Source organism: Mytilus galloprovincialis, chromosome 10 (genome assembly GCF_965363235.1).
Source record: "Mytilus galloprovincialis chromosome 10, xbMytGall1.hap1.1, whole genome shotgun sequence".
In the NCBI taxonomy this organism is placed as follows: domain Eukaryota; kingdom Metazoa; phylum Mollusca; class Bivalvia; order Mytilida; family Mytilidae; genus Mytilus; species Mytilus galloprovincialis.
Genome location: NC_134847.1, coordinates 8,255,165 through 8,282,390, shown reverse-complemented (window position 1 = coordinate 8,282,390; position 27,226 = coordinate 8,255,165). Strand labels below are relative to the sequence as shown.

Genomic DNA, 27,226 nt, shown 5'->3' with positions numbered 1-27,226 from the left:
CAATGCCATTGCCCGTGAACCATGATGGCTGACATGGCTAAAAATAGTACATAGGGTAAAATGCAGTTTTAAGTTTCTCTGAAACTGAAGCATTTAGAGCAAATCTGACTGGTGGCAAAAATGTTCATCAGATCTAAATATATCTGCCCTGAAACTTTCAGACAAATCCGACAACCAGACAGTTGTGAGGTTGCGCCCCTTAGTTAGTAATTTTACAGAACTTTTTCTGTTTTTGGCTATTATCTAAGATATTATTATAGTATCTAGTAATATCTTATACTATAAATTATGATTTAAATTTATTTTACATGATTTCCAAAGCATCAGACAATACAGGTGAGCGAAACAGGCTCTTTAGAGCCTCTAGTTTTTTCAATTTCTCGATTCTGAAATCATTTAAAAGGGGGATTATTAATTACACATATACTATTAGTTTCCCTGTCTTGTCTAATTGTTCAGCTAAGTAAAACTGTTGTCTTGCTAAGCTGGTCTAACCGATCATCTGATAAGCTATGCCAAGAAATGTCATGGCAGATATTCTAGCATCAGTTCCAAGGCATTCTAAACTTGTCTGTTCTAGTTGATGTAAAGCATATGTATAAGATGTAAGATCATGTAAATGAAAGTAACACAGGAAATGAAGGAAATGTGCATATTGTTTTGAAGGAAATTCAACACTATCTTTTGTTACCTTCATTTGTAGTTCCTGTGGAATGATTGGTGACTCAATAGAAAATGTAATGCACTGAACAACCAGCATTTTAAGTACTGTGTAAAGTTTCCAATGCTTTGTTAGTTTCATCACATATTCCTGATTTGGATTCCAATATATGTTTTCTACACGAAACATTTTACATACTAATGAACTATATATTTTTTCATCTGTGCACTTCCACAAAGAATAATCTACTAGAAATAAAGCTGTTATATAGTTTTTCTTAACGTAAAAATATGATGCTAATTTTATCCATCCAGATACTGCATCTGATTGTACACCTATCAACAGATGACTGATGTCATACTTGTACTTATAGTATTGGAGTTTGTTGTTTAATTTGTATTTTTGTTGTCGTGTCTCTAGAATATCCTTGGATGCACGTGCAACAAATGAAGTAAATAAACCTACAGATAAATCAGATCTGGAATAATGTAGCATATGACACAGTAGAACTTTATATTCCTTTCCAAAAAAAGGATTCTTATGTGTTTCTATGAATTCCATGATGTTTTCATTTATTGATGAATTATTAGTTAGTCTGGGATAATCGGACAAAGTTTCTGATAATGCTAACCAATGAAATCCTTGCTGTTGCTGGTATAAAGTATCCAGGATGCTGATCAATTTATGTTTGCTCAAAGAATTGAATCGTAAATAGAATAAATTATTGTCTGGAATAAAATAATGTAATAAAGTTGAATAGTGTATATCATAAATAAGTCTTTGTAAACATGCCTTGAAACATGAGATGATGGTGTCAGGTCTCCAGGTGGAGGTATGTGATTCCTCCATAATCCAAAACATCAGTGTTTTTAAGAAATATGAGCACAGTAAACCTTTCAAATCTTCCTGCTTTTCTATAATTTCTTTGAGTACAATCTTCAACAAAGCATAGCATAATAATTGGGTATGGTTGAACGAAAATATGAGGAATTTCTCTGCAATTGAAAATGATATTCGCCACTCTATTTCCTCATTCACTGACCCTTTACACCCAACTGGAACAAATAAAACACCGCAGGATGTTATTTTGGAAATGATATCTGTTGAAGGCCATGTTCTACGTGATCTAGTTACCCAAGGTTGTGCCGCAGATATCCATTGATCACATTTAAAAACCATTGCAATATCAAATATATCCTGAAGGTCAGTTAAACATGGCCCATGAATTTTGAATTTTGCAATAACTGGCTGAAGTAATACCTTTTTTAATAATTTACTGGAAAGAAAATATTTACCAAAACTACCAATCTGCACTATGTTGCGTAATAGTTTAATGTTTATTTTTGGACCATTGAAGATAAGACATAGCTTTGTGAAACATGGAGATACATCCTCTGTATCCATAACAACAGAATAAGACATATTGATTGGAGTAACAATATCTCTAGCCGATTCATACACTTTTGTAATAGGAAGAATAAACATTAAATCCAAGTCACTGCCTTTTGTTTTAAGTCCTTCACCTTTGCTTCCACTAGAGATTTGTTTTAATCTTGAGTCACTTCCTATGTCACCAATTGTGGAAGTTAGCCGCCTTATTCTCACAATCTGTTCAGATCCAATCTTCTGACACAAGAATTTGTAAAGATATAATGATTCACTTTTATCTGTTGCCATTGTCACACTTTATGGAATGTACATATGTATGTTTCTATAAGAAAATAAAAATACATTAGAGGAAAGCAGTGATACACGTTTGTAATAATACTACATGATTCTGTCTTAAATGACAGTTAAAATTGAACACAACAGGCTTTTTTCTTTATACATGGTACATTTCCACCAGATGGTTGTGAAGTTCTCATTGTTGTCAAATGTATTACACTGACAAAAATTAACACAGTTTACCATTTATAAAAATAATGAATTTTTTTCTTTTTGAGCTAGATATTAAAAGGGGAAACAATGAAGTATTATAAACAATTGAACAACATGAATATTGACAGATTTATCATCTTTTTACTTTGGTATCCATAAAAGTAGAATAAAGAACAATTATCATGATAATATGCCAAGGCATCAATGTATACTGTAAAAGGGTTTCCAGCCACAGGCACTTGTCTCAGAAAAAAAATGTCCTATATACCTTGATATAACAATCAAGGTATATAAGATTTTTTTTCTGAGACAAGTGCCTGTGTTTCCAGCATACACTGGAAGTGAATTTCATTTGCTCAGTATACACATATTTTTTATGTCATAATGATAAGATTGATTAGCACAATTTTTTAAGAGAGGGACGAAAGATACCAGAGGGACAGTCAAACTCATAAATCGAAAATAAACTGACATTGCCATATCTAAAAATGAAAAAGACAAACAGACAAACAATAAAACACAATGACACAACATAGAAAACTAAAGAATTAACCTTTCTTAATACAAAACTGATTTATAATCCATTAACTCTGAAATATGAAAATCTCCATTACATACATAGTTTTCATCTAGTGGAACGTTTATTTTGTATTTACACAGAGAGACAAAAAAGAAATGAAACAACACTTATTAATTTTTATGCGTCCGAAGCCCTTTTACTGGATTATATTTCATAACAGGAAATAGTCATAAACTGTTTTATTTTGAATTTTGGAAAATATGGTATCCCTTTCAGTTTCATGTTAGTATATTTTTCAAGAACATCTTCCTGTTATATCTAATTTGTATCCATATAAATTCATAGGCATTTATTTCCTTGTTACAGAAATTTTGTCAATTGTTTCAAATTTCATACAGATTTGACAAATTTACTGAAACAATAAAATTACTTGTATATGTTCCCTTAAACATGCTTTTTAGGTCAAAACAATCTCTAACTGCGGAACCGTAACTCTTATGGTCCTTTTTTTATGTTGCAAAGGGTAAAAAAATAACACAAGGACCAAAGAGCTACTGTTCCGCAGCTAAACAATCTCAGACTCAAGTGTCTTTCATTAAGAGAAGTGTATCTGGTAGGATATTTTCCAACCCAACAGAATATTTGCAGTGGAAGTAAAAATTTTATTTCGTTTTGTGTCCCATCGCAACCCCTGCTATTTTCATATTGACAATTTGGTGCAGTTTGGGCATTATGCATCAGCATTTAATCATCAACTGTGATAGAACCTTTGATTAACTATTAATTTGATAATAGTATACAGGGGTAAATTACATGCGGATTTTTTAATGTCCATAATTTATTTCAAAATTTGGACAATTCTGTTTGCTTTGATCAAATTATGTAAAACACATTTTGCGTGATGTTATCTGACTATTCTAATCGTATTTTGGAATTATTTTAGAACTTTCAGGTTGTAGCCTAGAGTTGCCAGACTGAATTCATGTTTATTTAACAAAAATTGCGAAATTTACTACAATAATGCACTACTCACTCAATTGTATTCTTAAAATTGAAATACAATGATAAAATTCAGAATATAAACTTCATACTAGAATGTTTTGTATTGTACATTATTGTATAGAAACATTATTTCAAAAAGAATATACCAAAAAATTAGCTTGCAATATTCTGTCATATTGCAAAAAATAAAGTGCAAGTATTGCTTCAAATTAGCACAATTGACAAAAACAGGAAAACAGTTAAACAGTTTTACAAGCTTTGATGAGACAGTAAAACCTGAATTGCATGAATATTGGTAAATATTATCCTTCATCAAATATATATTGCACATGCAAGTTTGTGCTATATAAAAATCTACTTGCCACAATATTCACCAATGACTTTATAATAATTGGTGTTAATATTCCTCTTATTTTTATTGTTTACCTGGATTTCTTATGTCTAAAGCATTTCACATAGTTATATATGATATAGTGAGTATGGTTTTAGATTTATTTGAGCTGATAGTGTTCAATTAGGCATAGGTAAGACTGGTCATATAAAATAGAAGGTTTAGTAAGACCCCTTTTTGGCCCCAAAATATATCAATTTTTCAAAATTGTTATAATGTAAACTTTTAGTTATTGTTGGAAAGTAGTATACTTTTATTACATAAATATGGGCTGTTTTTGACAATACAATGCAAATGTATCGGGTACTGGCATTATCAAGTAAAGCAAAATTACTGAAGTCTTTACAATTTTAGCATTTGAATTTAATTTTAGACGGTTTTTCATCTGAAATGGATGTGGCCGCATTTGTGTTCATTCTTAATATTTAAATGTAAGTTGTATATGATAATAATACATAACATATATTAAGGTTGAGGTTGAACACAGATGTGGACACTTTCATTTTTGACAAAAGCTATCTGAAAAGTGACATATTATGGCATAATTGATAGATTTTGTAATTTAAGCTTGAATATGAGCCTCTGAAATGACTAAATCAGTTCAAATATTTCACACAACCTAATTGAATCGACTGAAGTAGACACTTAAGTGTTTAAAAAGTGTACACAATCTTTCTTCAGATGAACCTAAAATTTGAGGCCAAAATGGGCCCTTACCAGACCTACTCCTTTATATGTATATATATAAACCCTTACTATGTTATCTATTTCAGGGAGGATACTGCGAAACTTGTGACAATTTACTGACACATTGTCCTAAATTATTTGAACAATTGATTCAGATGGTCAGGCAAGAAGATCTCAAAGAATCTATGGTAATTGAAATTAAAAAATCTGTACATATAAAAAATAAGACGATGTGGTATGATTGCCTATGAGGCACCTCTCCAAAAGAGACCAAATGATACAGAAATTTTCTCTTGTATTTGTGATACTTTTACCTATTGTGTTTGTTTTGTTCACACATTGTTGTCAATGTTATGGCATTTGATGCAATAAAATTAACGGTACCAATTTTCTTGCACCAGATACGCATTTCGACAATACATGTATCTTCAGTGATGCTCGTGGCCAAAATATTTGAAATCCAAAGCTTATATAAAAGATGAAGAGCTATAATCCAAAAAGGTCCAAAAAGTATAGACAAATCCGTGAAAAGAATTAGAGCTTTGCATGAGGGAGACCAAATGATACAACTGTCATACAAGTGAGAGGTTTAGCTAGCTTTAAAAACCAGGTTTAATCCACTATTTTCTACATAAGAAAAAGTCTGTACCAAGTCAGGAATATGACAGTTGTTATCCATTTGTTTGGATTCTTTGTGTTGGAGCTTTTGATTTTGCAATTTGATAACAGAATTTCCATTTGAATTTTCTTCAGCGTTCAGTATTTTTGTGATTTGATTTTTTGCTATGCACACATCACAGCGAGGCCATGCAAATCTACACACAGTAAAAATACCATATTCTGCAACAATACACCATCTGTATCATATTATACAGATCAGACACCCAGAAATTAAGATAAAAACTTTCTTTTTTTATATTTTAAGTATTTGAAGGTGCTGAAATTTCTGTGTAAAAAGAATAATGAAATGGCAGATAGAATATTGGTAGCTTTAGCTGAGGAATTGTCAAACATAGGACATAATCTTTTGAGGTTAGTTTGACTTATTTTTTACATTGTATGAAAACACAAAGGTAATACAAAGGTGCAATAAAAATATTGATGTAAGAAAAACAAATTTTACGGATTTTGTTTAAACAGGGGAACCACAAATTTAAATTTTCAACGAATTACGAATTTTCAAAAGAAATGTTCGCAGACTTTGCCAAATCAACTTAAATTTAATATCCACGAAAATGCAAGTTATCTTCAATCCATGAAACCAAAATTAATCAGATACATCAGTAGCGTTAAATATAATTTGTTTGAAAAGTATTCCTACTTCTTTGAAAATACATGTAACTGGACTCAATTTGACATTGCTATGCTGTTATTTTGTGGATTAACATACCTATCAGTCTGTCTATTTACTTTACATTAACTATACACTGAGCACAACCAATTACAGTTATCATTTGATAGGTTTAGCTGAAAGGAAATGAGATGTTATAAATGTCAATGAAATTTAATGTCATACAATGATGTACATTTACAAATATAACTTTCATCTGAAAAGTAAAGTGAAATATTTTTTAAATAATTCAAGGGAAGGAAAACTCTAAAACTGTGACATCCTGTTACAAAGAAGTGTACAATACCAGTTTGTTCAAAATATTTCCTGTTTTAATAGCAAAACCCTAAATATAAACTCATCATAGATACTAGGGTAAACAGTTTATTCACCAGACACATGTTTTATATACAAAATACTCATCAGTGACAATGTAATAAAAAAAGTTAAAAATAAAGTATGAGGTTGAAGATCATTGAGAATCCTCCCATAAAAGATTGACATGTTTATTAAGAGCCAATCTGCCAGAAAACCATGCAAAACTGTCCGAATGTCACTTTTGCCAAATGAGTTCATATCTGGCACTCTTTTAAAAGCATAAATTGTTATGTAAATAAGAGTGTATTTGTTGTTAATTAGCTTAAGCAGAGATAAGTAGACGACAAATGCTAAATTATATCTTTTATTATATACAAGATAATAAATTCAAAATGTTAAGATGGAAATTTCTGCACTACATTTTACCAACCAAACAATTACTTTTCTCTTGGAAAATAACTAAAACTCCGCTTTGTAATATTTGTGATGTCATCGAAGATTATGAGCACTACTTTTTAACATGCAAATTTCTGAAATCATTTTGGGATAAAATAAAACTTTTACTTGATAAACTTAAAATAGGACATCACATCATATCAATTAAATCACTTTTGTACGGATACAAAATAAACGATACAAGTTACTACAGTATAAATGATTTAATTACAATTATTATTTTTACTGTATACAAAGGATACTATACATCCGAACAAAAAACAAAACAAATTAATATGTTTGAAATTTTCAAAAAAGAATTTCTTCAATATCACGAAATATTGATAAATAAAGAAGGCAAATATGAAAAATTCCATAATCTGGTTGCAGAAAAAATTAAATTAATTTCATAAATTAGAATTTATTATACATCTTGTTATCATATTTCTATTCAGTTACATACATGTCATTATTACTATATATACATATTGTGCACTAACAAGTACTAACTTATCAATAAAATGCTATATACTAACGTTAACGAGGCCGGGATAAGGTACCGGTACTTCATGTATCTCTAACAAATGTAAAATTCAAATAAAATATTTTAACATTTAAAAAAAAAAAAAAAAAAAAAAAAAAAAAAAAAAAAAAAAAAAAAAAAAAAAAAAAAGAGATAAGTAGACGTAACCAATTTAACACAATGAAGCAAGAATACACAACGTTAACAATGGCATACAATGTCGAACTTAAATAAATTATAAAAAAATCTAAAAAGATGTTTTTGCAAAGATAAATACCTGAACTGTCTTTCACCAGAGATGTCTTAATTTGCATGTGTTACTTATGCTTATATTTATACTTTAAATATTAAAAGGTAATTATTCTTGGAAAATTGAACCATTTGCAATTAACTTTGTTTATGAAAGGAATTTGTTCTGAAATAGCTTACAGTTCTATTATAAGTATTCAAAAAGTAATAAAGTTGGGAAATTTCATCATTAGTCATCAGTTACTTTGTTTTGGAAAGACATGTAAATTCCAAATTTGTACTAAAATAGCTTACAGTTATACTATTAGCATTCAAAAGGTCATAATTCTAGGACAGTTTATAAGCATTAGTCAGTTTATACTTTGTTTTGGAAAGATGTGTAAATTATAAGTTTATTCTAAAATATTTCCTGTTTTATATTAAAAAAAAGAGATGCACAATAATAGATAAATTGATTTATGATTAAAAAAGACCTAAAAATGTAAGACTAAGGGTTGTCTGAAAAATGACCATTACCATGATAACACACTTGGCCATGTTTAAAATGTATTTCAATCTTTACTTCATTTCTTTTAGTTTGAAAAAAAGCTGGTTCTTAAATATTTCCTACTTTCATATATAAAAAAACTAAAAATGGACATATGACTTACTGCTAGTAAATGTAGATAAATGTAAGGCTTTAGTAAACAGCCTAGCAGTATTGTACATGAACAAATATACTTTTTTCTCAAATATTGTTTGCAATGAAAAAAAGGCATTAAATGTCTGTAATCATAGATGAATATATGTGTATTCTGTTTACAAAACTAAGGATTTTCTCATTCCAGGAATAGATTACCTTAGCCGTATTTGGCACAACATTTTGGAATTTTTGGGTCCTCAATGCTCTTCATCTTTGTACTTGTTTGGCTTTAAAACTTTTTTGATCTGAGTGTCACTAATGAGTCTTATGTAGACGAAACGCGCGTCTGGCGTATTAAATTATAACCCTGGTACCTTTGATAACTATTTACACCACTGGGTTGATGCCACTGCTGGTGGACGTTTCGTCCCCGATAGTATAACCAGCCCAGTAGTCAGCACTTCGGTGTTGACATGAATATCAAATATATGGTCATTTTTATAAATTTTCTGTTTACAAAATTTTGATTTTTTTCGAAAAACTAATGATTTTCTCATCCCAGGAATAGATTGGTTGCAATAAAAAAGAATTAAATGTCTGTTATCATAGATGAATATATGTGTATTCTGTTTACAAAAATTTGAATTTTTCGAAAAACTAAGGATTTTCTCATCCAAGGAATAGATTATCTTAGTTAGCCGTATTTGGCACAACTTTTTGGAGTTTTGGGTCCTCAATTCTCTTCATCTTTGTACTTGTTTGGCTTTGAAACTTTTTTGATTTGAGCATCACTGATGAGTCTTATGAAGAAGAAACATGCGTCTGGCGTATCAAATTATTACAGTTAACGATTACGATTCTTACAGTTAATAATTTTTCAAAGGTAATTATTCTAGGAAAATTAAGCATTAGGTTATTGGCAGTATTATTCTTAAAAAAATAAATAAAGAAAACAGCTTCTAATAAAATAAATTTTCTGTTTTCATATCATGCCAAAAAAATAACGTTTAATCAATAATACTAACAAGTTATAAAATTTAACAGTTATTAAATTACCAGACTATTTACTAAAAAACTATTTTTTTTTTAATTTTTTTTTTAATTAACATGGGCTTTAGGACCAATAAACTTATTTTTAAAGGCATCATTGTAAAAGTATACCTGTTTGTCAGACACCTGACCTCATTTGTGATTTATTTGTCAACATTTGGTCCTATTTAGAAAAAAATTGTATTATTTTGCAAAATAGTTCGTATGATAGCTGTAACTTTGTCAATAGTGAACAATTTTAGTAATTTTGGTAACAAATGAGAGCTTAAGGACTTTTAATCACTGTAGAACCCTTGTTGAAAGTTTCTTTTGAATAATAAAAAAGATATATGAAATTATAACAGGGAGCACATTTGCTCTACTGTTCAGTTCAGTAGTTTTTTGTACAACCGAAAATCCAGGAACCAGTGCACTCTGCGTAAGTTGAATTATCCAACACAAGTCAGGATAGTTCTATAACTGACATGATTGACTGCCACTGTTTTTGAACTTGAGGAAAAGTAGCCATTTATTCTTCAAAGTGCAGATTTAACATAGAAAGCAATTGGGCTATGAATAAGTGGCTTTTTATGGACCCCGCATTAAGTGTTACCTTGTTCATCCTATCTGTCACATTTGTCCATCCTTATGTCCCCAAAATTGGTTTCCGTTCTCTAATTCTTAGTTTGCATCAAATTAAACATGCAAATGTTATAAAACTTATACACAATGATTTTAACCACTAAACACAAGATCAATTTTGATATAGGGTGACATCACTTATACCATCCATGAGTTATTCCTCTTTATAAACATAAATATTGCTGAATTCTTCGTTTCAGTTCTCTGACTTTAGTTTGCCTCAATCAAATGTTATGAAACTTACAACACAATGCATATGACCCCGAAATACTGATTATGTTTGAAATTGGATGGCATCACTTTTACTTCTATGAGTTATGACCCTTTATAAATTTTTAAAAATGCTGAATCTGTTGTTTCAGTTCATGAACTACAGTTTGCCTCAACCAAATGTTATGAAATTTATACACAATGCTTGTATTCACCAAAACGGTCCAAACTATGGGAATCCTAAATGTGTATGTGGAAGTTAAATGGAACATATTAATAAGTTGGAGCATCTGTGGCCTATAGACACATTCTCTATTTGTTTCCTTAAGGGATATGGCAGTACTAGGTGTACATAATTTAATTCCCTCCTTTGATCTTTTGATTGATCATTTTATAGAAAATTAATTCTGATTTCAGTTTATCCAGTAATGTTGAAATTTATGTTTTTTCTCTGCTTACAGCTTATCCAGGCCAGTAATGTTGAAGTCCATGTTTCTGTACTGTTGACCTGTGTCAGAGTTCTATGTAAACTTTACACATCAGTGTACCAGTCTATGACATCATCCATACAGTCAGCAGTAGCCAATGGTGTCACTCCTGTCTCACCAAAAACTATAAGGATATTCAAGGTTATTAAATTATTTATATCACTGAAATTATATCTTAAATTGTATAATAGAGACAAACACATGCAATTTACTCTAAATTTAAAAAAAATTGCCCTGATTTGTTTATTTTGAAAATAGTGATTTTTTTCAAAATCAAAGAGTGACATTCTGAATTTTGATATCTTTTTGAATGGCTCATACCAAACATTATAAAAACTAATCTCACATTTTTGTTTTGTTGTTTAACAACTGTAGTATGTGGAAAAAAAGGAACAAAAAAGTATGCAAAAATTTATGAATATACAGTGTATGTTAATGATAGAAATGAAGGGTCGTGAAGAATAAAACAGTGAAAGTCCATCAAGTTGACAGTCCTTGGCTTTTAAATTTTCAACTTTGAGCGTTCCAGATGAAGGTAAATCCAGAAAAGCACTACAGACATGAAATTTAGTTTTGTTTTCATTCTTTACTGCAGAAGACATTTTGTATGTCTGAAGCCTTTTCTTGATTAATTTTCAAACAGAATTATAAAAAATTTGAAAGCCAGGAGTGGCCATAAATATTAGGTGATCTATTTCATCAACATGAACCAACAATAAATTGCCAATTTATTCTTAGTTCAACTTTTTTTGGTCATCATTGCTACGTCACAAAAATGTGAACTGTAGTAAAGATAAACTTCAAGTATCTGAGTGAATTTGAAAACATATGAGTTTAGAGGACCAGGATGTCATTGGTGCTACATTACCAAGGATCTGTGGTGTTGTTCAGGCATTTTATATCACATGTTCTTGTCATACCCAATCAGAGTAAGACTTTTTATATCACATGTTTTGTTATACCCAGTTAGAGTAAGACATTTTGTATTACATGCTCTTACTCAATCAAAGTAAAGCATAGTATATCACATGTTCTTATCATATCCAATCAGAGTAAAAAAAAAAAATATTTCAATTCATGACATTTACATATAAAATATTAAGTAAGAATATCAATATTTGTTAAAGTATCCATTTGACTTACTAATTTTATTTAGACTGAAGACAGATGGTCTCCAGATAATAACTTTAGTATAAATTAATAGAAATCAATAAAATTTTAACACAATGTTTATAACCACATAAGTAAGGTTGGGATCGATTTTAGGGGTTATGGTCATATCGGTTTAGGAATTAGGGGCCTTATCTAGTTTCAGGACAATAAGTTGTGTATAAGTGTTTCAATTACTCTGAAATTGTACCACAATGTTCATATTTTTAAGTAGAAGGTTGGATTTATTTAAAGGGTTATGGGGTAAACAGTCTAGGAATTAAGGGCCAAAAAGGGGCCAAAACAAGCTTTTTTTGAAGCTTTGTGACAATAACTTATGATTAACTGTATGGATCTCTCTGGCATTGCACCACAAGGTTCCATATAATGAAGGGAAGGCTTGGTGTCAGTTTGGGATTAATATTTAATTATTATACAGGGCTTCCAAAACGGTCATATATTCCGGTCATTGGTATAATGTCCGGTGAAAGTCCGGCTGGGCAAAGCATGAAAGTACGGTCATATACTTTTTAGTTTTCAAGGCTTTTTCAGTCATTTTAACATAATTCACGATCTTTTTGATCCAACCTTTTGCCTTTAACTTCAACACATTTCTGGTTATAAAAGTGACATGATAATTAATTACTATCAACACAACCCCTTCCATACTTTTTAATTTTAATCAAGGCTAATTAGTAGTTGGACAGTTGAAATCTACCTGTTCAGGTGACAGGTGAACTATTTTCAGTACCGGACATCGTATAAATTGATCAGTCTATTCACAATTATTTTCTTACATTTCAGCGGTTTGTATCTATAAATTGATTTAGTCCAAAAGATTAAAATTATAAGAAATTAGTTTATCAACATGATTTGATGAAAAATTAAAAAAGGTTTTAAATGAAAAATCGTCAGAACTACGTTGTATGAACTCTGAACTAGAACACATGTGCGCATGTGCACAGGTGGGAAAATTAATTATGCATCCTACATTTCTTCAAAAATGCTAAAATTATCATTGATACCTGTATATTACGTTCATTTCAAGTATTTTGTTGAAATAATAATGTGGGCAGAGCTTCTTCACTCAGTCGTGCTTTGTACCTTGCACGACTGAGTGAAGAAGCTCTGTCCACGTTATTATTACAGATTTTCCGTATCCGTTTATGGTCCATGTTTTATCATTGTCAAATCAACATCTGGTTAGAAAAAACGAAAGTAAAGTTTTTGACAATGTTATTTTGCACAAATAAAGAGTCTAAGGCAGATATGAGCACGCTAAAGTGCACACTTTGAATGATGCACTGACAATTTAACAGTTTTCATCCGAACATCAAATTCATATCAAAGTAAAGTTTAAAATCGTTATTTAAATGTAATGTCAATCATTGGAATGGCCATCTGATTACCATAATTGCCTTTTGTGACTAAGGCTTAAGGGATTAAAATCAGGATCAGATATAAAATGTCCGGCTGGCTCAAATATTTTTTGGAAGCCCTATTAACTTAATAACCCTTTACATTTAGGAATAAGGGGCCAAAAAAGGGCAAAAAAGAAGCATTTTTCTAGTTTACAGACAATGACCTGTGTTTAAGTGTATGGATCTCTCTGAAATTATACTAAAAGGTTTCTTACTACAAAGGAAAGGCTGGAATTGAGTTTTGGGTTTCTTGCTCCAAGGGGAGGGGGTCTTCAAATTTATTTTAATGGTGTTTATTAGCTTATCATGCTTTTACAATGCTATACCAATGGTTAAATTGATTGTTTTGCTTTAAATTATGGAAAAAAATGCTCTTTCAAAATTTTCATTTTGGAGCCTCCATGGGGGAAATCCTCGCAAATAGTGACAGTTGGCAGATATGCATGCATGACATTTTGTAGTTTGTTTACTTCAAAATGCTATGAGTCATTTAATAATATTTAGTATTTAATTTTAGGATTACATCACCAAGATAATAAGGTGCTCAAAGCTTTAGTTCAGAGGTAAACATATAGTTTGTTTTACATTAAGATACTTTTAACATAATGAGATAACTTCTTGCATGCATAAACATCTCATAAACATGTTTAACCCCGCCGCATTTTTGCGCCTGTCCCAAGTCATGATCAGAAGCCTCTGGCCTTTGTTAGTCTTGTATTATATTTAATTTTAGTTTCTTATGTACAATTTGGAGTTTAGTATGGGGTTATTATCACTGAACTAGTATATATTTGTTAAGGGGCCAGATGAAGGATGCCTCCGGGTGCGGAAATTTCTCCCTACATTGAAGACCTGTTGGTGACCTTCTGCCGTTGTCTTTTTCATTGTCGGGGTTGTTGTCTCTTTGGCACATTCCCCATTTCCATTCTCAATTTTATGTACCGAAAGATGGTTGATCACATGCTATTGATTCAAGTAGTAAAATTAAGGAAAGATCAGGATATTTGTTCATTATTCATTTAAAGATAATCATCAGATGCCCTCGTTTGATACTGGATTTTTTTTTTATAATTAATGAAATATAGTAAAATGCCATATACATGTGAAGCAAGGTCATAGTCAGATAGAGTAGAACCTCACCGTGATGAAATACTTTCAAAACATTTTCCTCCTTTATACTCATGGCTGACGATACAAGATACATTCTTGAAATGAAACAACATAAAATGTAATTGGGACCTTGTGTAGGAATAGAACCTCAAATAAGTCAAATAGTTGTGTTGGGTTCCTAAGACTTCACCATATTGATGTACTATTGAATGTCTAGAATTGATGTCTCAGTTGATATATTTACAGAAATACCACTGTGATATTTGATCATTTCCACTTCCTATAGGAATGTCCAGAATAGATGTCCCAGTTTATACATATCATTAAATTGCAGGTATGAATTATTATATATATATGAGGACTGTAATTTCAGAAATAATGGCATGCAGGTATTATTGTGATTTTGTCATTTAAGGCTTAAATGCAATTTTTACTTTTCACGATATGGAGAAAAATCTAGTATAATTCATATGTACATGTATAAAAATTTCAAAATGAGAGTTAGAATTATTGCGATAATAAAAATATCGCAATAATTTATTAATTTACAGTATTAGAGATAACTTATGACAAAGAGGTGACTCCATATTTTTTTTATGTGTATCATATTTTAGTCTCGATAACCCAGACGCATTTTTAAATATAGCGTCTGGGGTGATTAACCGGACTGGTCAGATATTTATAGGGGGCGTAACAAATAATTAAATATAGAACATATCTATAAATAGCACTTCAGTTATCCCCATTATATTTAAACAAAAAATAACAACAGTAAACAGTGTAACGTTACATTTATATGTGACTATTAAAACTGACATTCTTGTAGCTGATCCTATGTTGCCCAACTTGCAGATGGGCAATGTTAAAAAAAAGAACGATAACAAAACTGTAATTAGCGGCGATCTTTTTTTCTGAATTTTGTACACATGTATAAGAAAATCAAAGACATGATTTTTTTCGTGGGAAAAATTTGGTTGATTATATCATATAAGGAAACACTGTAGCATGACTGTATAGTGCCCTCCTTATAACAAGTTCTGGATCCGCCACTGGTCGTGTATAGAGGATACCACGCTCTCTGCGCGCTAAGAGAGGGATCCGTAGGTGGAACGTTGTACATAAAGCAATACAATATACCTTAATTTTCTGGTGAGTTATAATTTCTCGAACATGTATCCCCAACGGGCTATAATTTAGGACCTCATCTTTATAATTATTGTTATTTTTTTTCGTCCTGAACATACACTATTTACCACAAGACGATAACCAAGCAACCCAAAAGAAAAGTCAATCTATTTTTATATTTTAACACACCACGTTTAATATACATACTATAAACTACCATTTTTCTCTATTTTCATACTATAGTACACCACTATATATATTCTCTATTCTTTATATTGTATCACATCGGCCTGAACATTCATGAAATATTTGCCACTTGACGTTAATCAACCAACAGTCGGTATATTGTAGCCACGTTAGTCTGTATTCCTTATTTTTAATTTTTATCCATTTTTCTTAGTTTTGTCTCATTCTTATTTCTGTAAATTCTTGTTATAATTTATGCTTTCCTTTTTATAATAATCTTTCAGATATCTGACGCACTTACCTTACTGGAAAAGCACGTTTATGGAAAGAAAAACAACTCATACAAATACTAAGATTACAATGTAGAAAACCCTGCTTAACAACTTATCACTGCAGATCAGTGAGATCACACAATGAGTCAACTTAATTTTTATTTACAAAATTAACTGATCTTAAAATTGCTAACGACAGAATAGTCTGAATGTTTCACCAATAATCTATATCGCCTAATCCTTTTGGGAAGAAAACATTTGGGGACCAACCTTCACACAATACCACTTTGACAGTCTCCGTGTCTATGAAGAAATTCAGAAGTTAACCAGTCATTCATGAAACCCAATACTCTTTGAATGCATGTTTTAATCAATCACATGGAAAAGATGAAATGGGATTTATCCCATACTGCATAGTAACTTGTACAAAAAATAACTGAAAAGTGTATTCTCCTACTACAAACTATTATCATATCCATCAAGACTTTTGTATAAAAGGGCAGCTTCACAAAAACAACAACTTCGAATTCTCGGGATCCTGTACATGTGAACCTTTATATAAAATAAGGAAATTGGTATGATTGCTAATGAGGCAACAACCCATCAGAGTTTAAATGACATGGATATTCGCAAATATAATCACTGCTCGGCCTCAAATATTAAGAAAACTCCATAGCATATAGTTAACTGAGAAGGGCCAGACATGTAAATGAGATACAACGCAAACGTGAAAACTGTTAAATTGTTTATATGATTTTTAATTTGTTAATACAAATCTTAATTCTCCGACATATCTGACAACAATGTGTTTCTTGATGTATGTTTTATTTACTTAATATATGTCTGTGTACCTTTTTTCCCTTTGTGGTTGCTATCAAAATAATGTTAACCCAACATTTTTGATACTGTGATTTATTTATAATGATTGCTGCTTCAGTAATTAAAAAAAAATCTTTGAATCTTTTTTCTTATAAAATTGAAGCTGTTTATGATACAATGAAAATTCGAATATTTATATAGATTTTTTTAATTCTTCACATTTTACACATAACATCTGTGTCCCGAAATCATCATTGGTGTGTCTACAAAATAAAGTAAATGTTAATAAAATCATATTAATTTTTGGTCACCAGCATAGCATATATGAAAACAAAATGTTTGGAAAAAAACATCATACAGAAATATACATTTAGAAATGTCTTGCTGCAAGCTGAATCCCGCTACGGGATGCGAGATTATCTCGCTTTGGTGATGACACGACCCATTGGTGGCATTGGATTGTTTCCTGCTCTTTTGTCGGGTTGATGTCTCTTTGACACATTCCCTGTCTGTATTCTCTATCAAAATCATGCATGCATTTTTATCATTGTTAAAGGCCATACAGTTGCCTATACTTGCTCTCATCCACCTCATTTGAACTTGGGGTGGATAGTTGTCTCATTGGTATTCATACCGCATGTTCTTATACTTGTATAATGTTGACCTTTTGGTACTTTTATTCTCAATTTTTGTTTCAGTCAACAAGATGTCCTGTTAATCATGTTGATGTCTACTTTTGGTAAAGAATGTCATTGGGTTCACAGGTTGCTGCCTCATTGACACCTCCTTTCATTGATGCTGCATCTATTGTTTTACTGTCTTGTTTTGCATAAAAACAAATTTTCAGTGTATTCCTCATGCCATGGTTTTGTTTCAAGGTTTAGATAGCCAATTGGTATATATTCACTGATAACATTTGTATTCTTTTATGGACTTTTTTTAGTGTGAAAAAATGCCTCTTAAAAGTGCAAAAAAGTATTTTTCTTTTTTAAGTTGACCAGTCCAGACTTGGTTTACTAACAGTTTATTTAAATTACTTTTCATAACAACGTGTCCCACTCCTTGTATGTTTGTATAAGCTAAATGCATTTGTTTAAAAAAAATAGAGATTAAATCATTTTGACCGTTTGGTGTATGTACAAAATCAGTGGCATCTTCTAGATATACTTTGTTTGTTTTTCTTCTGCTTATGGTTTTGAATTGCGTTCCCTCCTTCAAATGTGAAGAACATTGCGCATGTCTTCTCCCCCCTTTTATTTACACATATCAAGATGCAAACTCCTTTATACACTACATATAAATACAACAAACTTATAACATGTTCTTGGATTAATTTGCACTTCTCATAAGTGCAAATTGGAACCACACTTTTTTTTGTCGTAGAATCATCAAATTTGGCAATAATATACCTCTGGGGATAAATAACACAATACAAAAAAAAAAATTGGTGTGGCTCGCCCGGTTCGGCAACTGGAGTGAAAATAGTGACAAAATCCTGTAGGATATTTTTTTCTCCCATAGGATTTTTAAAAATCCTACAGGATTTTGAGAAATCCTATAGGATAAAGTCATAATCCCATAGGATATTTTTTATATCCTACAGGATATTTAAATCCTAAGGGATTTATAATCCCTTAGGAGAATAAAAATATCCTATAGGATATAGTTTCGCCCTTAGGATTAAAAAAATCCCTACGGAAAAATAAAAGCATTTCCTATAGGATATTTTTTATCCTACAGGATATTAGTCTAATAAAATAATCCCATGGGATTAAAAATATCCGATAGGATTAATAAATATCCTAAGGGATTTCATAACAGAAAAAATATCCTGTGGGATAAAAAAGAATCCTAAGGGTAATAAATAAATCCTAAGGGTAATAAATAAATCCTAAGGGAGATTAAAAATCCTAAGGGAGATTAAAAATCCTATGGGAGATCAAAGCAACTCATAAGAGAGAAAAAAATCCTATGGGAGAAAGAAATATCCTATAGGAGAAATAAATATCCTATAGGAGAAACAAATATCCTATGGGAGAATGAAATATCTTAGAGAAAAATCTATTTGTGAACTCAACAAAAGAACAGAGAATAGTTTTATATGTTTTTGTAGTAGGAAAGGATATTATTTTATTGGAGCAGACCAAATATTCCCAGATATTATTGTTTAAGAATTGTTAATTTTTCTACCAATGACACAAATTACCGATAAGTGTACTTCAAACATGGAGCTTGCATTGAGTTACTGCTACTGGTCCGTTTGTTATTTTATGTTTATTATTGCCATTTGCGTAGTTTCTTCTGTTACCTATTTCTACATTTGACTCTGGCTTCTTTTAAATCGAGTTTTCTCTTGTTTAATGCATTGTGGTTGTTTATTCCTCATTTGCTAAAGGAATAGGGGCCGGTTGAGATATCAAAAGTCATGAGTATACATCCATCGCCTGTCTCAAAGCAGAAACCTTTATCCTTTGGTAATCTCATGTGCTTTTTTTCAATTTAAGTTCAAAAGTGCATTTTAGTGTTTAGTGTAGCAACCATTTCTCTGAACTATTATTCATTATTGTTTAGTGACCAAAAGAGGCCCGCCTCTATGTGCGGAATTTTCTTTCTGCATAGAGGACTCATCATTTTGAACTCATCAGGGTTCCTGTACTCAACCGACTTGTTGGGTACTGAGACATGACTGTGACACCATCTGAACAAAAACTGTGAATAAAATCAGAAGCAATTTTAAAACAACACATGGTGTTGGGGCTAAGAATACCACCAGCTTTTCATTGAAAGTAATGACAAGACAGAAACATGCGTCCAACAGGTATATCCAATACACTACAATTACTTAAACAACTTTGAAAATCGTACATAAGTGTTTTTTATTATTTTATTTAGTATAGCTTGCTTTCCGTGAAGATATTTTTATTGTGGAGATGCCTGGATAGATTTGCCAGTAACCATACTTCTATTGTGTTCTCAATATGCATGTAGTATTTGCAACTGAACATTTACATTAACTTTCACCAATAAATTCTTCAACAAAATTTGATAATAACTGAAATTTTATGGAACTAAACACTAGATGTAACTAAAGACAGTATTGTTCACCTAGGTCTATGTGCATCTCTGACAACAGACACATCAACACGTTAGGCTAGAATATCACGGTACGTCTAAACACTGCTAAGGACTCCTTAGTGCACTAAGGACTATATAATGCAACTAAGGACTAGAAGGAGTGTTGTTGTGTGTATTATTTTTACATATTATGTTAGAGATTGATATTTCATGCATAAATTTCAAATTTTATAGAAAAATAATCATAAATAAACAAGATATTCAACATTATTTAGGCACGTGCCCGTTTTTCTTTGATATGCCGAAAATCAATGAACCGTTTGACACGTGCCATCATTAAACAATCATAATCTTTTTATTTTAGGTAATAAACAATTGTATCTAAAAAAATGTATGCTTAATATTTATAATTAAATGTGTTGTTCTTATGAAAAATGATTACAGAACAAATAATTAGGTCTTTCCACTTTTCCGTGGAAAGACCTATTGGATTTCTTCTGATTATTAGGTCTTTCCACTTTTCCGTGGAAAGACCTATTGGATTTCTTCTGATTATTATTATTATTATTATTTTTTTTTTTTTCTTCCGCCTAATTTTTTTCCTTCGCTGTTTTTTTGTTTCGCAAGATGTCGATTAGATTTTTGGAATATGATATCGAACAGTTTATACGCTTTTGAAACCAACTCGTTTTAACCGAATACTTTCCCAAATAAGAGTTATCTCCCCGAACACTGTTTTTCTTGTTATCTCTTAGGTCCTTGGTCCAAAAAAATGAAAATAAGGTCAAGGTCAAGGTCAAGGTCATATTATAAAATTTGATTTTGGCTGATTTTCACTTATTTTCAAAAGCCGTATAACTTATCGACAAATTATTTTTACTAAATTGTTAGTTGCGACATGTCGTAACTTATAAATTTTGGTTGAAAGGGTGCGTAGACAATAAATGGGAGTTTTCGCCCCTCTTATGTTTAGAATTATGCGTAAAGTGATATTACTCATGAACCATACATATTAAGGAACTAGTGTCTTTAGGTTTGAGATCCTTAGTCTATGACCTTGAAATTGAGGTCAAGGTCATAGGTTAATTGGACGTTCTAGATTTTGACCTTTGCTCCAAATTCATATTTAGACATGATAAAGTCATAGGAACTGACATATCAACTGAATTTTTAATATTTTCACATCAAAATATGTTGTAAGTGGTGGAAAGACCATCAATGGTTCTCTGAACAACTGGTTTTTAATATTAGGTCTTTCCACTTTTCCGTGGAAAGACCTATTGGATTTCTTCTGATTATTAGGTCTTTCAACCTTTCAGTTGAAAGACCTATTGTATTTGTTCTGATTATTATTATTATTATTATTATTATTAGGTCTTTCAACCTTTCGGTTGAAAGACCTATAGGTTTTGTTCTGATTATTAGGTCTTTCAACCTTTCAGGTGAAAGACCTATTGTTTTTGTTCTGATTATTATTTTTTTTTTTCTTCCGCCAAATTTTTTTTCCTTCACTGTTTTTTTGTTTCCCAAGATGTCGCTTAGATATATGGTATATGATATCGAACAGTTCATACGCTTCCGAAACTGACACCGCGTAACAAAAACCTTTACCATGTAAGAGTTATCTCCCCGAACACTGTTTTTCTTGTTATGTCTAAGGCTTCGCAACCGTATAAGAAACCGACAAATTTATTTTTCCAAATTGCTCGTTATATCCTCAGGATGTTCTGTTTCATTTGGACCGAAGCTATCCGGAGACTCCATATGAGAGTTATCCCCCCTTTTATATATGATATAAGTGATTTGCATTTCTAACTGGTAAACCATAAGTGATAGAGACCTAGGGTCTTTTGATTTAAGATCCTTGGTCCAAAAAAATGAAAATTAGGTCGAGGTCAAAGGTCAAGGTCAAATTTTAAATTTTGATTTTGGCTTATTTTCACTTACTTCATTAATCTTATCAGATTGCGACAGATTATTTTTACTAAATTGTTAGTTGCGACATGTCGTAACTTATAAATTTTGATTGGAAGGGTGCGTAGACAATAAATGGGAGTTTTTGCCCCTCTTATATTTAGAATTATGCGTAAAGTGATATTACTCATAAACCATACATAATACTGACCTAGGGTCTTTTGATTTGGGATCCTTAGTTTATGACCTTGAAATTGAGGTCAAGGTCATAGGTTAATTGGACGTTCTAGATTTTAACCTTTCTTCGAAATTCATATTTTTATATCATAAAGACATAGCAACTGACATTTTCAATTGAATCTTAATATTTTTATATCAAAATAGATCCTTATTGGTTGGAAGACCTTCAATTGTTCTTTGAACAATTGGTTTTTAATTATTATTAGGTCTTTCCACTTTTCTGTGGAAAGACCTATTGTTTTTCTTCTGATTATTTTTTTTTTTTTCTTCCGCCTAATTTTGTTCTTGCGATAAACATTTGTTTCGCAATATGTCGCTTAGATATTTTGTATATGATATCGAACAGTTTATGCGCTTTTGAAATTTACCCTGCGTAAACAAATACTTTTCTTTGTAGGAGTTATCTCCCCAAACACTGTTTTCCTTGTTATCGCATCTCCTTCGCAACCGTAAAAGATTATGACAAATTTATTTTACAAAATTGCTCGTTATATCCTTCGCATGATTTGTCCTATTTTGACCGAAGCAATATGACCGCTCCATATGAGAGTTATTTCCCCTTATGCATCTGATATAAGTGATATGAATTTCTATCTTATAAACCATAAGTGATAGAGACCTAGGATCTTTTGATTTGAGGTCCTTGGTCCCAAAAAATGAAAATTAGGTCAAGGTCAAAGGTCAAGGTCATATTTTAATATTTGAATTTGGCTTATTTTCACTTATATCCAAAGACTGTATAAGATATCAACAAATTATTTTTACTAAATTGTTAGTTGCGACATGTCGTAAGATGTAAATTTTCATTGCAAGCGTACGTTGAATGTAAAAGGGAGTTTTCTCCCCTCTTGTATTAAAAAATACGCGTTTGGTGATATAACTCATTAACTAAATATAATTAAGACCTAAGGTCTTTTGATTTGAGGTCCTTGGTTTATGACCTTGAAATTGATCTCAAGGTCATAGCTTAATTTGACGTTCTAGATTTTGACCTTTGCTTTTATTCTATATGTATACATGATAAAGATATACAACTTTTAGAAAAAGGTATCAAACCATTTAACCTTGATAAAAACAACCGGAAGTGACCTTTTGTAAACCGGAAGTAGCTATTTTTTGTACTTTATTAATTTAAAAGTATATAGAACCAGATATTTTTGGAATCGGTTTCAAATAAATATTCAAATATAATCGGAAGTAACATTTTTCAAACCGGAAGTAACAAATTATCTCCCTTATTTAAAAAAAAAATGTATGGAAACAATATATTTTTGGAATCAGCTTACTAGGAGCTATCATTTGACAATTGAAATGACATTTTAAACTTAGTTTCACAACTTTTCATATCAAAATACATTGTTTTGATGGAAAGACCTTCAATTGTTCTCTGAACAATTGGTTTTTAATTATTTTTTTTTTTCTTCCGCCAACTTTTTTTTCCTTCACTGTTTTTTTGTTTCCCAAGATGTCGCTTAGATATATGGTATATGATATCGAACAGTTAATACGCTTCTGAAACTGACACCGCGTAACAAAAAACTTTACCTTGTAAGAGTTATCTCCTCGAACACTGTTTTTCTTGTTATCTCTAAGGCTTCGCAACCGTATAAGAAACCGACAAATTTATTTTTCCAAATTGCTCGTTATATCCTCAGGATGTTCTGTTTTATTTTGACCGAAGCTATCCGGAGACTCCATATGAGTGTTATCCCCCCTTTTGTATATGATATAGGTGATATGCATTTCTAACTGGTATACCATAAGTGATAGAGACCCAGGGTCTTTTGATTTAAGATCCTTGGTCCAAAAAAATGAAAATTAGGTCAAGGTCAAAGGTCAAGGTCAAATTCTAAATTTTGATTTTGGCTTATTTTCACTTATTTTCATTAACCTTATAAGATATCGACAAATTATTTTTACTAAATTGTAAGTTGCGTCATGTCGTAACTTATAAATTTTGGTTGCAAGGGTGCGTAGACAATAAATGGGAGTTTTCGCCCCTCTTATATTTAGAATTATGCGTAAAGTGATATTACTCATGAACCATACATATTAAGGAACTAGTGTCTTTTGATTCGAGATGTTTCGTCTATGACCTTGAAATTGAGGTCAAGGTCAAAGGTTAATTGGACGTTCTAGATTTTGACCTTTGCTTTAAATTCATATTTATACATCATAAAGACATAGGAACTGACATTTTCAACTGAATTTTAATATTTTCATATCAAAATAGATCTTTATTAGTTGAAAGACCTTCAATTGTTCTTTGAACAATTGGTTTTTAATTAGGTCTTTCAACCTTTCTGTTGAAAGACCTATTGTATTCGTTCTGATTATTATTATTATTATTTTTTTTTTTTTTTTTCTTCCGCCAACTTTTTTTTCCTTCGCTGTTTTTTTGTTTCACAAGATGTCGCTTAGATATTTGGTATATGATATCGAACAGTTAATGCGCTTCTGAAACTGACACCGCGTAACAAAAACCTTTACCTTGTAAGAGTTATCTCCCCAAACACTGTTTTTCTTGTGGCCACTACTACTTCGCAACCGTATAAGAAACTGACAAATTTATTTTTCCAAATTGCTCGTTATATCCTTAGGATGTTCTGTTTCATTTCAACGGAAGCTATCCGGAGACTCCATATGAGAGTTATCCCCCCTTTTATATATGATATCAGTGATATGCATTTCTAACTGGTAAACTATAAGTGATAGAGACCTAGGGTCTTTTGATTTAAGATCCTTGGTCCAAAAAAATGAAAATTAGGTCAAGGTCAAAGGTCAAGGTCAAATTCTTAATTTTGATTTTGGCTTATTTTCACCTTTTTTCATTAACCTTATAAGATATCGACAATTTTTTTTTACTAAATTGTTAGTTGCGACATGTCGTAACTTATAAATTTTGGTTGCGAGGGTGCGTAAACAATAAAAGGGAGTTTTCGCCCCTCTTATATTAAGAATTATGCGTAAAGTGATTTTACTCATGAACCATACATATTAAGGAACTAGTGTCTTTTTATTTGAGATGTTTAGTCTATGACCTTGAAATTGAGGTCAAGGTCATAGGTTAATTGGACGTTCTAGATTTTGACCTTTGCTTAAAATTCATATTTATACATCATTCAGCCATAGGAACTGACATTTTCAACTGAATTTTAATATTTTCATATCTAAATAGATCCTTATTGGTTGAAAGACCTTCAATTGTTCTTTGAACAATTGGTTTTTAATTATTATTATTTTTTTTCTTCCGCCAACTTTTTTTTCCTTCACTGTTTTTTTGTTTCGCAAGATGTCGCTTAGATATATGGTATATGATATCGAACAGTTAATACGCTTCTGAAACTGACACCGCGTAACAAAAAACTTTACCTTGTAAGAGTTATCTCCCCGAACACTGTTTTTCTTGTTATCTCTAAGGCTTCGCAACCGTATAAGAAACCGACAAATTTATTTTTCCAAATTGCTTGTTAAATCCTTTGGATGTTCTGTTTCATTTCAACGGAAGCTATCCGGAGACTCCATATGAGAGTTATCCCCCCTTTTATATATGAATTCAGTGATATGCATTTCTAACTGGTAAACTATAAGTGATAGAGACCTAGGGTCTTTTGATTTAAGATCCTTGGTCCAAAAAAATGAAAATTAGGTCAAAGTCAAAGGTCAAGGTCAAATTCTTAATTTTGATTTTGGCTTATTTTTCACCTTTTTTCATTAACCTTATAAGATATCGACAATTTTTTTTTACTAAATTGTTAGTTGCGACATGTTGTAACTTATAAATTTTGGTTGCGAGGGTGCGTAAACAATAAAAGGGAGTTTTCGCCCCTCTTATATTAAGAATTATGCGTAAAGTGATTTTACTCATGAACCATACATATTAAGGAACTAGTGTCTTTTTATTTGAGATGTTTAGTCTATGACCTTGAAATTGAGGTCAAGGTCATAGGTTAATTGGACGTTCTAGATTTTGACCTTTGCTTAAAATTCATATTTATACATCATTAAGCCATAGGAACTGATATTTTTAACTGAATTTTTAATATTTCATATCAAAATAGATCTTTATTAGTTGAAAGACCTTCAATTGTTCTTTGAACAATTGGTTTTTAATTATTATTTTTTTTTTTTTTTTTTTTCTTCCGCCTAATTCATTTCCTTCGCTGTTTTTTTGTTTCGCAAGATGTCGCTTAGATTTTTGGAATATGATATGGAACAGTTTATACGCTTTTGAAACCAACTCTGCTTAACCGAATACTTTCCCTTGTAAGAGTTATCTCCCCGAACACTGTTTTCCTTGTTATCTCTAAGGCTTCGCAACCGTATAAGAAACCGACAAATTTATTTTTCCAAATTGCTCGTTATATCCTCAGGATGTGCTGTTTTATTTTGACCGAAGCCGTATATAGATTCCATATGAGAGTTATCCCCCCTTTTATGTTTGATATAAGAATATGCATTTCTAACTGGTAAACCATAAGTGATAGAGACCTAGGGTCTTTTGAATTGAGATCCTTGGTCCAAAAAAATGAAAATAAGGTCAAGGTCAAAGGTCAAGGTCATATTATAAATTTTGATTTTGGCTCATTTTCACTTATTTTCAAAAGCCGTATAACTTATCGACAAATTATTTTTACTAAATTGTTAGTTGCGACATGTCGTAACTTATAAATTTTGGTTGAAAGGGTGCGTAGACAATAAATGGGAGTTTTCGCCCCTCTTATGTTTAGAATTATGCGTAAAGTGATATTGCTCATGAACCATACATATTAAGGAACTAGTGTCTTTAGGTTTGAGATCCTTAGTCTATGACCTTGAAATTGAGGTCAAGGTCATAGGTTAATTGGACGTTCTAGATTTTGACCTTTGCTCCAAATTCATATTTAGACATCATAAAGTCATAGGAACTGACATATCAACTGAATTTTTA

At 31.2% G+C, this 27,226-nt stretch overlaps 1 protein-coding gene and 1 pseudogene across 1 annotated transcript; one reads left to right on the top strand and one right to left on the bottom strand.

Moving 5' to 3' along the window:
- Window positions 1-490: 490 nt before the first annotated feature.
- LOC143048852 (uncharacterized) lies at window positions 491-2,338 on the bottom strand. Its single transcript, XM_076222721.1, has one exon. It carries the CDS (start codon window positions 2,336-2,338, stop codon window positions 491-493), a length of 1,848 nt encoding a protein of 615 aa, XP_076078836.1.
- A 2,408-nt stretch (window positions 2,339-4,746) lies between these two features.
- LOC143048851 (E3 ubiquitin-protein ligase HACE1-like) overlaps window positions 4,747-27,226 on the top strand; it is a 61,129-nt pseudogene continuing 38,649 nt past the window's right edge.